Here is a 12,860-nt window from a genome sequence, read left to right on the forward strand (position 1 = left end):
TGTTCCTGGTAAAGGTTACTAAATCGTATTTGAAGTCTTTCTTCCACGACGGTTGGAAAATTTGTGCGCATATGCATAAATGCTTGATCCAGGAGAATCCCCTGTAAGACTATCGGTTGATTCTGGGCAGCAGCATTGAATGGACCTCCATGATCTCCCAACCCATTAACGGGTAGATGAGTAGGACGTCCGCCCGCACGCCTCCACTGCTCTTCAACTTTAAAATTCGATCTAACGATATCAGCGCGTGACGGGAAAAATGCGTCTCCAATAGTTACCGCCGCATTAGCCGCAACTAGAGAATATGCATGAGCAGCAGATCCAGGCACATAAGTATTAGGATGTAGTCGTCCAGCACCAACATTTTCAGGAACAACCAAAGCTCTGAATGCTCGGCGAGTAGCACCGGCTCTACCATTTGCAGCAGCTACTAACCGAATATTCGAGAGTTCCCAATTTTTTCCAGTAAGTTCTGCATCAAACCACCTCGCCGCTTCATCTCTCATACAGCTACGAAGAACCCCCATCGCTCGCACTCGACCAGGAGGCGCACCGGCATCGTCCAATGGATCAATACCAACGGTATTAATATACCCTAAAAAGTTATCAATAAAAAGATTAAGATCTTCATCTTCCCGACCATGAAATATGGGGGCAGCTATACCAACGGCAGCCATATCGTATTTTGTGGATGGTTGAGAGGAGGTGGAGGAGGGTTCAATTGTCTAATCCGAAACCATTGTACTTGGATACGCAGAGCGGCTATTTGTTGGAAAAATCGATTCCTAAGACGTCCCAATGTCCGAATTCCAAAAAGAACCCGATTATTGGCATATACAAGCCGATTTCGTGCCGCATCACGCTCGCCTATAGCTCTATTACGTTCACCTATAGCTCTATTACGTTCTCCTCTCATAAGATTATATTGCTGCTGAAGTCGACGATTAGTCGTCCGCATACCACCAAACTCACGTTCCAATTCAGCCAAATTAGCTTCTAAACCAGTAATAGTATCTTGTACGATATTTAGCTCATCTTGTGTAAGACCTAACAAACCTGTTTGAACCTCGAGTTCGTCTTGTAATTCATCGCGTTCTTTTCGAGATCGATCGCGTTCCGCTTTTAATATATCACGTTCTTCGTATGTTTCTCTACAGCGATGAATTAATAAATTAAGAGCATGTTTAAGACGATGGTTTGCATTTTGTACATCTCGATTAACAACCATGCGATCACTGACAGTTAAAAAATCTGTTAGATCCTTAATTACCGCAACTAATGGTATATTATTCATATCACGCGAATCCCTAGGAGGCGGTCCAGTAGGCTCTGAAGGAGTATAAATTGCAATTGGTGTCGACATCGTATTTAAACTAAATTAGAATAAAATTCAAATGGATCTTTATGTATACAATTTGGACGAGTACACGACCGACTCGAGACAGGGTAATGAGTTTGCCCCATCATGGCCTTTCCGTCTTGCCGTAGCAGGAAGTTCTGACTCGGGTAAAACAACTATGATCATTAATTTGTTAATGGGAGACAAGAAGGCAAAGGAGGATGGCGAAAGGTACATATTATGTGATGCGGTAATTCTAGTTGGCAGATACCTCGATGAACCGAAGTGGGCAGTCGTACGTGATTTTTTCAAAGAAGAAGAAATTCCGTTTACCGCAGTATCCCATAGTGAGATTCCAAATGTTAAGGACTTCGACCCTACCCAGGCAACTGTGGTAATCTTCGAGGATTTGATGGATGCGCCTAAAAAAACCCAGGATCTCATCACTGGATTTTTTACACACGGGCGTCACAAAAATATCTCGTGTATCTATGTGGCCCAAAGATTCTTTACCATTCCCAAGGCTATTCGTGAAAATGTGAATTATATTTCCCTACATGGAGGTCACGGAAGTTTGACAGATACTAAGAGGATCATTCGCCAGTATACAGAAGAATCAGAGTCACTAGCTCCAGTAATTGACGACCTTACTCTACAACGCGAATTTATAGTATTTGATCTTAGAAGATCTAAGAGCGATCCGTTATCTATTCGGGTTAGATGGGATACTAGTCTCAGTTCGATCACCGATCAATCTCAGTTCGATCCTAGTTCAATCTCAGTTCAATCCCCGTTCGATCCGAGTTTGAACCCAGTTCGATCCCTGTTCGATCCAAGTTTGAACCCAGTTCGATCGAAGTTTAGTCCTTATGGCCAGAAAGCCGTAGCTGAAGCAAAAAAGTCCTCCCAGCTAATCGAGTTTGCTCGGGAATATCCGTCGCCTAAAGAGAGAAAACACCTTCTCATATCTGGTGTTATAGCTAAGAACGCAGATACCTGGATTAAGTACGTCTTTCGGGAAGCCTACGGACTATCTGGTAAAACCCTGGGATCAGACTTCCAAAACTTCTTAGCGAAAGTACGGGATAGGACCACGAAGACTGAAATTCCAAAACCTGAGACCGTAAAGGAGTTATTCTCCCGATATGAAGTCCTGAAGTCTAGTCACCCTTTGGATAATAAAAAAATAATAGAAGGCATCGGGGTCCTTTTACAGATCTTTTCTAAGGGTCATATGGACCGTCGAGCATTACGAGTAGGGATCAATAGTATTTTGTAAGAATCTGGTTGCTTTAGCAACCCATCTCGCGAAGTTCTTTCGCAGAAGCCCTAAGAATCATGGCGCTTTTTTTACGTCCTTCGAAGTCAATCCGTAGCATCCTAGCTTTTAACCCAATAGCTCCTAAGGCTCGAGAAGCAAAGTTCTTAGTCATCGGATTACTTACATGACTTACATAGTTCTCATAGAATGTAGTAAAGGGTTCGTCAATACCATCCGGGTATGTATTCCGTAAGAACTGATATAAGGCAATTTCCCCACTGTCACATCCAATGGCTATAAGCTGTTCAAGAAGCCACTTCCTAGTATCCTCGTATGAATCTCCGTCCATAATTTTCATATCCAGTCTTTGTGTGAATAATTGCGTAAAATCTGCATTACTTGCCCGACGGATAATCTGGACCAACTTATCCCTGGCAAGTCCCAAGGCTTGTAAAGGTTCACTCTCGTCGCCAATCTTTTTTATAATCTGTCTATACAACACGCTGGATAATCCTCTATATGCTGCTTTTGCAGAGAATACTCCACAGTTCTGACACTGGTTTATTACGATTGATGTTGACATGGCTATCTTTCTTTGATTATTCGCTCACTTAGTATCCTTCACAATCTTTTTTATATATTGTTATCTTTAAATACCTGTCATTTGTAGAAAAAAAAAATAACTGGCATTAAGGGATCAACCGTTGGAAAGACCGGAGGACCGGAGGACTGACCATTAGGAAGCGCAGTCCTTGCACAACTTGTCCGTTAAGTCACTTGGGCTTACAGGCATGAGACATTCCCTACACAACTCAATATTAAGCTCTGCAAGTCTCGGGGCATGGTCCTCCAAAGTTCGTGGACGACCGGAAGGACCGGAGGAAGGTGTCCCGTTAGTCGTATCCTGCTGTAAGATAAAATCATCATATTCATCTTGGTCAGCCTGAATAGCGGCCCTGATTTGTTGTATATCATTGAAAGTTAACCGCTGGCCATCAAGATTTTCCTCATTATAGCGTGTTTCATTGATGATTTCCTCTATAAGCTCCTCCTCTTCAGAATGAACAAGGTAGTAGTCCTCGACTACCTCGTAGTCACTCTCAACCAGTCTATGATACGTTCTAGTACCGTGTTGAATATAGCGTCCTGTATCTGTATTTAAATATACAGGTTGTTCCTGGTGTGGAGGCGGTGCGGTTTGTCTACGGACAAGCCTTCCATCGATATAATCATGGGATTCCATAACTATTCGATTAAAGGTATCTCCACCAACACGGATTGGACGTCCGGTTATAGGATTAGTTATATAAGTGTAAGACATGTCTTTTTTCTGTACGTGTCTACATACCTAATTGTTATCTTCAATTTACAATAACCAAGTAACATTGTCATCAGTCCTTGTCATGAAACACGAGGATACCTGATGATGAGGTTACATAGTCATCAGTCCTTGTCGCGAAACACGAGGATACCTGATAAATAAGTTACTGGGTTATTGGCCTAGAATGCATTCATGGAAAAACTATGGATTATATTACAGAAAATGTGAACGGAGTTCATGTCACGTGATACCCTGAACAAATGTGTAGAGTGTCACGTGATTTCATGCGGTACGTAGATCATTTCCTGTTTGGGCGATACCCGTTCCACAAAAATCGATTTTGGTAAAAATGCGTTTGGAATCTTGTGTAACATAAATTTCCTTTTTCGGTAATTCTGGATTACGCGGTAATGCCGGCCGGATCTAAAAAATATGACTCTGCAGGGTAATTCCTACGAAAGTCAAGTATAAAATGCTTACTCCTGTTGAGTCCATTCATACCAGTCCCCAAGGATCGCCTCCCCATCTTTGTTCACTTAATGCATGCTCTATGGTTTCCCTCTCTTGGGGGTCCACGACCATCCCATTCCTAAGCATTTTCTCCATAATATAAAGCTGATCCTCGGTAAGGCAGTCTATCAATCTTTTATAGAGGTCGTGTACATCTTCAAACGTTATCCAGTCAATATTCCCTTCTCCATACTGATCTCCGAGAGCTCGGATTTCCCAGTATATATCCCGGAGTGTAGTGGCATAAAATTTCCACCTCTTATATGCCTCTTGACGAACTTCCTGCCACCACACTCTATCTACCTTACTCACTGCAATAAGGTCAGTATCCGGGATCTTTGCGACAATGCGTTCGACTATTTCTACTGGTAATCGGTCCAACATGATATTATGTTACTTATACTATAGCTATCTTCAATTACTGTATGCCTATTACACATGGATAAAAAATATAGACTAAATTCGTACAGGATCATAGGACCACAGGGGCCGCTTATGCAAGAAGTTCTATTAAGGTTTTCTCAGCCTCATTTTTAGTAATAGCTCGCTTTGGGGGACCGGTTGATGAGTCCTTAGTCGCATTATAATACAATTCGAAGAGGGCCTCAAGCTTATCTAGGAGAGCTTGTTTATTTTTATATGATTCGTGGATTTTTGCTATCTTAGCAGTATATGCTGCATTATCTGGGAAGAGTTTTCTGGCCACGAACTTCACATATGATACAGGGGAATTTGCCGTCTGGATTCGCTTGATATACTTCACGTGGTCCTGGACGAGGTAACTGGTTTTGCTAAACCCAGATACTAATGCGACTACTATAGTATCTTTTAATGCGCGGATAATTTTGGGGACAGTTTCGTCAGAGACAACATTAGGCTGAATGCGCGATGCCTCGTAAATAACCTCCTCACTAGTGCTGTCAGTGCTGTTAATAATGCTTGCGAATTCGGTATATGTTGACATGATTCTTTGTACTTTGTAAAAAATATAAATCTTCAGTTACCTGTTCATTCGAATGAGAAAAAATAAGTATGAACCTCAGGGTTTACACTTGGGATACTGCAAGGCGGTAGAAGCGTTGCTCGGCCTTTTGCATCAATGGAGAGCCTGGTCTATACAACCAGGGGATAGCGACTTTCTGGATAATCCTAGCCGCTTTATTGTTCCTTCTTTCTATATATCTCCTAAAGGCATTCTGGATCATTTCAGCATGATGAGTATAATAGTCGAAATTAAAATGCTTTGGGCAACTATATAAATGTAGTCGTACCGCTTGATCCATGGAAGCGTCGGCTCCCCATCCGCGATCAATAAAAGATTTACAGTAGGTACAGTACCACCTATTTGGTAGTCGTGATACTATTCTCCTAATGTGCACAATATAAGCATATACAGCTTGACGAGACCTTGGATAAGGTGGCCGCTTATAACCTATTCTACTACAAGTATCATAATATTGCACAGCATTCTGAATGCGCCTAGCCCACGTGTGGAAACTTTCGTCGTCTTGTCTACCTAATCCGTCGGTGTTTTGCATTTGGGTATCTCGTAAGATTACATATCCCATAGGTTTATTCAATTATGCCATCACGGTATGTCAGTAAAAAATACACATACCGGTCCCTAGCAATCATGTCCAGATAACTTTGTTCGCATTTTTCACATGGCAGTATCCCGCGGTTTCAAACTTGAAAGTCTTTAGAGTCGTATCTGCATTCTCTGAACAAGTGAAAAGCGCGGGGCTATCTGGCTGTTCTTCTAAAATAAATCCGTCTGTATGGATACGTCGTACTTTATCCTTGTATGGTTGAATTGCCTCAGATGTGATTTTGCGACCACGTGCTAATAAGAATGGGGCGATCCTGGGATACTCACCTTTGAAGGGATTACCCGGGTTTGTAAACTGGAATCGCCACTGGTCGGATCCTACTGGTATGATAGAGTCGAGTGTATGGCCCTCTGGAAATGTAAATGGGTCTGTTTGATCTGTGGTGAGTGTCTTGTAATTACGCTTCCTCTGGCATAATGCTCCCCATAATGTGTTGAGGACTCGCTTTGCCACGCGGCCAGCTATGCCTCCCTGGTTTTTAATTTTGAAGAGGAAGTGTACATACTCACCGAATATTACAGTTCCAGGGATTCTCGCTTCTCTATCATATATCAATGCATTTGGCTTCCCATCCTGTATTAATTGTATATTGAGACCAAGTTTTTTTGCTCGTTGTAAGTCGATGAATGTATAGATTCCCCTTTTATTCTGTCGGAAGAGAATATTATTCCCACTTACTTTGGCATGGAATAATCCATACAAGGCATAACCCCTGTGGTCGACAAAGTCATTAAGTGTCTGGAATTTACCCCGTCTGATTGGAAAGTTCGCGTTTGATTGCTGGATACTCGGGTATAAACTTGTTGCGTCGTACTGTCTTCCATAGCCCTTCCACTCGTTATCTGCCCAGATTAATCCTCCCATCATTGCATCACTTAACCACTCTGCTTCTATCGGGTCAAGAGGATCATTGGCTGGAATCCCTACACTTAATCGTTCGAATAACCAGAGAGCCGTTCTTTTGTAAGACCAGTTATGGTATGATAAGTCGATTCCTAAACCGAACTTCTTTGTAGTCTGTAAGAAGACATCCCGCTCCTCGTGGATTCTCTGATATGCTTCTTCAAGAGTTTCATATATTCCCGTTTTACGGTTCTTCTCGACGGGGATGAAAGAACTCTTGGAATTCTTAGTTTTTTGAAACTGCCCAATTGTGCAAGACTTAACCGTTTTGCCGTTGTATATTGTGACTACATTGTTTACTCCATCTTCATGATACACAATGGGCAGATTACGCTTCCTATCTAATTTACTGGGGTGGAGTCTTCCGGGATTTAACGCGAGGGAGTAATGGCCTTCTGACAGGATGAGAGTCGCACGTCTATCGGACTTACTCTTAGAGATTCGGGTAATGTCCCCCACGATATTAATTGCGAGACTTCCTGCGAGTTGTTCAACTTTGTCCATGCATGAAACTGGGATGGGAGCATCGCGATTGAGACCTAATGCCTTTTTGATATACTCGGGCTTTTCGATTGACTTTGGCATTTTAGAGAATGTGCCGTAGATATATTTCAGGCATTCATACAGGCAATCATTTAGCTCCCCGTTGCAACCCCCTGCAACCGGTGGGGCATCTCTCACATAAATTATGAATCGTTCAAAATAATCAGGGTCTGCGTCATCCGGTAGTTGTGCTTCGTCGTAGTGGTCCAAGAGTGAGAAGAGGCTGGTTGGTTGGTTTCCTGATGTCCATCCACCGGGTTTCCAGTTTTCATAGGGAAGTAGGATCTGGAACTTTCTATCTGGAAATCGCGCCTGGAGAGTCTGACCGAGTCTGGTGATAGCTCCTCTGGAAAAGCGGGCACCAGAATATTGAAGTTCCTTGATGTCAGGTCGTGTTGGTAAAGTGCGGGCGATTCTTGAGTATTGCATTTTTATGTATATGATTTGTCTTCAAATATAAATAATAACTTTCTATATATACGAAAAAAAAAAAAAGATATAATCTCAAATAGCGCTTACAATATGTCGTTGATAGCGCCCTCAGTATCCTCTTCGTTCCAGTCATTGATGATTCCATTGGCGGCCTCCCATTCACGTTCCATATCAGTTTTTGGACGTTCCTCGGGGATCTCTCGCGCTTTTCCCTTATCTGCCCTCATAGTTTCATACCCAGAGGGGGTGGGAATAATCTCGGCATTACGATTCTCCTTGCATGCTCTTATTAAATCCGCGAGTTCTTTACGGCTAGGTATTTTAGGTAAGTATCCATTATATTCAATCCAGTCCTTGAAGCGGTCTACTACTTCCCTAAGGTAGTACTGGTACTCGTCCTCAATACGTGTTGTGGGACATTCCTCTACTTCAAACGCGAGTATTTCCCAGTCATAGTCATCTGACGCGTCTTGGTACTTGGCCCATAATTCCTTACCTGTATTGTAGAGATCATCGAAGGCCTGGTCCTTTGAATTTTTAACCCACGGTTTGCGATCCCATCGGTGCCTTTCGTGCCAGGCCCAGTGTGCTCGAGTACCTTCCTTTGGTTCAGGATCCTGGTCAACTTCTGGTTCTGTGTCGGGTTCTGGGATAAATTGCTTTTCAGGAGCCAGTTCTGGGTCAGGCTTAGTGACAGATACAGAAGATTCTGCGGGGGACTCGGGTTGTTGTTCAGAAGTTGGGTCCACGGTTATAGAATCCAAGTCTGATAACAAGTCGTCTAAGACGTCGTAGTTATCTGGCTCGGGGGTGGGTTCTTCTTGGTCAGGTTCCTCATCAGATAGATAACAGTCTGAAAAGTTATCTATAGGTTCATCGGGATCCGGTTGTTCTTCCCTTAACTCTTGTGGACGTTCTTTTAAGTGGTCAGGCTTGGGTGGAAGCAGTGGAGGAGCCTTGCGAATTACAGGTGCGGGTTTTTCCTCAGCGGGTTCGGGTTTTTTCTCGGCGGGTTTCTTTTGTACGTCTTGTGGATTATTAGCAGGAATGCTATATATATTTGCCAAGAACTTCTCTAAGGCTTTGGGATCAGATGCGGGTTTCTTAGAAGTCTCTACATCTATTCCTTCTATGTCTATCTCGTCTATTTCATGAATCCAGTTTTTTCCGAGGAATTTCTTGTAAAGGTCCTCCCTGGATATACTATAGACACGGGTCGGTTTCTTATCTTTACGAACTAATTTGCTATTTATAGCCAACTCATTTGATAGGATTCTAGAAGCGTTTATCTTTGATAAGGGTGAAATACAATGAGTTTCGCAATATGAAGTATATACCCTATAAAATTCTTGAACAGGCAGGTCGATCATATAATTTTTCATTACGAGGTATGTGTCCTTTATAAATTGGAATAGCGGTGGAAGAGTCGAGATGATATGTTCCTGTTTGGATGTTGTCATAGGTGGCGGATTTCCATTGAAGTCCGGGTAAGCATCCGCGATGGCTCTCAAATAAGCATAGAATGCCTCACTAGCGCCTGGGTATTTCATAGCGTCACCGAGTTTTTTGAAGTAGTTGAGGTCCCCCTTGCGGGATGGTGACACATCCAAGAACACTGTGCGCCTATCATCATTATCCACTCTGAGAGCATTTTCGTTGGTTAGGACGATAGTAGACATAAAGTTTTTATAATGTGTTGGTGTCTTGTATTTTTCATGGATTTCCATTATGTCACTCGTTACCTTATCCTTTAAAGAGCGATACAGATTATTCCACTGGCTTTTTTCCGTGGGCATTTCCTCGAGAAGAAGAAGAATCTTACCCTGTAATTGCCCATTGAAACTTCCACGAATCGTCTGAGGATCGCTGGTCTTATAGACGAGTTGAGTGCCTAGGACGCTGCGCTGAATGAAATCTGTTATAATGCCTTTGCCCCAACCCTGTCCAGATTTCAGGTAAAGGATCGAGTACATCTTCCTTCCAGCAGATACACCGGCCAACCACTTGATGATATACTCAGTGAGATTCCAATCACCCGAACACCAGATATCCTGAATGTGAGAGAAGATAAATTTAACCGCGAGGTGAATTGTAGACTTAAAGGTTGATATCGGACGTAAGACGTGGAGGAATCCTGGGAAGATATTTAGATAGAGTTGGCCGGTTAAGGATCTGAAGATTCGCTGTTTATGGGGATCACAGGTTGCATTACATACATCAGTATTCTCGACCATAAACCACTTGTAAATGTTGAACTCGGTCTTTTGAGAGGGTCCTTGTTCAGGTTGTGTGTAGAATGCCTTCGTGATTGGACGGATAAGTTTACCAATATTTTTGTCAATAACGTGTTTCAAACTTTTACTATCCGGGTCCCACCAGAAAACCCCATGAGGATCTGCACAGGGAATGAAATAACTGCAAAGATACCTCTTGGCTTGATCGAGATCACTCATACTTTTAGCAGCGTTAATGAGTCGTTTAAGCTCATTGATACTGAAGGCTTTCTTTTGTTCACCGAACTTGGGGATAACTTGAGCTTGAGCGGCCATTTTTTGTTCTATTAAATCGAGTACTAATTTATAGTTACCTAATCTTCAATTGCCGAATGTATTTTTTCCAAAGATCCGCGCTCCTACCCGGTTATATCTCTACGGCTCTACAGTCCTTCTAGGGGCTATTAACCTACCTGTTAACTTGGTTTGCTATCTCATTGCCTCCAATGAGAAAACGAACGGAATCCTGAAAGAGTAACGGATCGTAACGAATGTAACAGATCTGGGGGGTAAAATCAAAACTTTTTTCTGAGGGGGTGTCCTCTCCTAACTTTCTGAAATATCTGTTACATCTGTTACATCTGTTACTCCCTTCCGATTCTATCGTATTTTCCTCTCTTTTCCCTTATTTTATCTGTTTTTTAGTATATTTTTAGTAACAGATGTAGTAACGGATAGTAACGGATCTTGGGGAGTCCTACCCCCACGGAGGGGGGATGTAGGTACTGCGAGGCCATGGCCGAGGTGGGGTGAGCGCTAGCGACACACACTACCAGCCCGACGACATTAATGGTCTTTCTTCACTATCTTCAAAATTTTTGGCTTTGAATTTATAGTTATAATTTATCCTGTTTAATTCCTTTGTTATACCTTCTAAATTTTCGATTATATCCTTTATTTTATGATTTGTATTTCTTACCACTTGTTCCATTTTTATTTTTGAAAAGTAACTCTTTTACCCATCTATTTATATTATTCTTGATAAGGCATCTGCGTTTTTATTTTCTTTTCCTGGTCTATGGGTTATTTCAAAATCATACTGTTCCAATTCCATGACCCATCTTGATCTCTTTCCTTTTGGTACTTTTGCAGTCATTAATCCCTTCAAAGCTGCATGGTCTGTTACTACCTCAAATTTTCTATTGATCAAGTATTTATGGAAATGTTGTATTCCCCATACAATTGCATAACATTCTTGTTCGGTTATTGGCCATCTTTGTTCTGTCCTGTTTAAACTTTTACTGGCATACTCTATTACATATTCTTGACCTTTATCATCTTTTTGAGCTAGCACTGCCCCTAATCCTATTCCTGAAGCATCTGTAATTAATATAAATTTCCTTAACCAATCTGGTTGTCTTAACACCGGTTCTTCGGTTAATTTCCTTTTTAATATTTCTAATGCTTCATGTTGTTTGATGCCCCATTCAAACTTTTCATCTTTTCTCAATAAAGATGTTATTGGTTTTACTATTTTTGAAAAATCTTTAATAAATTTTCTATAATACGTACATAACCCCAATATTGACCTTACACCTTTTATATTTATAGGTGCTGTTAATTTTTGTATCTTTTCAACCTTTCCTGGACTTGGTTTTAATCCATTTTTACCAACTACATGTCCTAGAAATTCTATTTCTGTTTTTCCGAATATACATTTCTTTAACTTTAGTATTAAACTGGCTTCCTTTAATTTTTCTAACACTAACTTTATGTGTTTTAGGTGGTCTTCAAAATTTTCCGAATATATCATTATATCATCAATGTATACTATCACAAATTCATTTAGGTACTCCTTTAATACTTTATCCATTAACCTTTGAAAGCTTGCAGGCGCATTTGTTAACCCAAATGGCATGACATTATATTCATATAATCCTGCTGAGCATATGAATGCTGTTTTCTCAATATCTTCCTCAGCCATTTCTATCTGATTAAACCCTGATGCTAAGTCTAAGCTTGTGAACCACTTTCCTGAGCTTATCCTTTCTAATTGTTCGTCAATCCTTGGTAATGGATATGCATCTGCTATTGTAACTTTATTTAATTTTCTATAATCGATGCAAAATCTATAATTTCCAGACTTTTTTCCTGCTAAAGTCACTGGTGAAGACCAAGGGCTTCTGGATTCTCTAATTTTTCCTAATTTTAACATTTCATCCACCTCTTTTCTAATGAATTTACCTTTTTCATCGTTTTCTTTGTACCTCTTTTGAGCTATTGGTTCAGTGTCTTCCTTTAATCTTATCTCATGTTTCACCAGATTTGTCCTGTTATATTTTTCACCATCGTACTCAAATATATCCTTATATTTTTCTACTAATACTTTTAATTTACCCTTTTGTTCATTGGTTATATCCCCTACTTTAAATTTTTCAGTAAATTTTTCATGATCATTTTTATGCTTCTTTATCGTCTCTTCAGTATCATTCTGACCAAGACTTATACTTTAAAATTTTCATTTTCATAATTCTCATAATCATCTTCATATATGTTGTATAATTCATCTTGGTATAATTCATCCAATAATTCATCCTCAATTAATGTTTCTTCAAATCCTTTGATGGTCTTTTGTATATATTTTACTGGTACATCCATGGTTTCATCATCCATTCTAAGTATTATTGTTTTATCTGTGTAATCTATATTCGCCTTAAACATATCTAAT

At 40.8% G+C, this 12,860-nt stretch overlaps 4 protein-coding genes across 4 annotated transcripts; all 4 read right to left on the reverse strand.

Annotated features, from left to right (window-relative positions):
* Window positions 1–4,416: 4,416 nt before the first annotated feature.
* Window positions 4,417–4,815, reverse strand: OCT59_004776 (uncharacterized protein; the record flags this gene model as incomplete). The annotated part of the gene is made up of 1 exon (XM_066137927.1): window positions 4,417–4,815. One exon carries the CDS (start codon window positions 4,813–4,815, stop codon window positions 4,417–4,419), a length of 399 nt encoding a protein of 132 aa, XP_065997121.1.
* A 109-nt stretch (window positions 4,816–4,924) lies between these two features.
* OCT59_004777 (uncharacterized protein) lies at window positions 4,925–5,395 on the reverse strand (the record flags this gene model as incomplete). The annotated part of the gene is made up of 1 exon (XM_066137928.1): window positions 4,925–5,395. One exon carries the CDS (start codon window positions 5,393–5,395, stop codon window positions 4,925–4,927), a length of 471 nt encoding a protein of 156 aa, XP_065997122.1.
* Window positions 5,396–5,477: 82 nt separating this feature from the next.
* On the reverse strand, window positions 5,478–5,969 carry OCT59_004778 (uncharacterized protein; the record flags this gene model as incomplete). The annotated part of the gene is made up of 1 exon (XM_066137929.1): window positions 5,478–5,969. One exon carries the CDS (start codon window positions 5,967–5,969, stop codon window positions 5,478–5,480), a length of 492 nt encoding a protein of 163 aa, XP_065997123.1.
* Window positions 5,970–6,062: 93 nt separating this feature from the next.
* OCT59_004779 (uncharacterized protein) lies at window positions 6,063–7,916 on the reverse strand (the record flags this gene model as incomplete). The annotated part of the gene is made up of 1 exon (XM_066137930.1): window positions 6,063–7,916. One exon carries the CDS (start codon window positions 7,914–7,916, stop codon window positions 6,063–6,065), a length of 1,854 nt encoding a protein of 617 aa, XP_065997124.1.
* Between the last annotated feature and the right edge of the window lie 4,944 nt (window positions 7,917–12,860).

Source organism: Rhizophagus irregularis, chromosome 13, assembly GCF_026210795.1.
Source record: "Rhizophagus irregularis chromosome 13, complete sequence".
Classification (NCBI taxonomy): Eukaryota; Fungi; Glomeromycota; class Glomeromycetes; order Glomerales; family Glomeraceae; genus Rhizophagus; species Rhizophagus irregularis.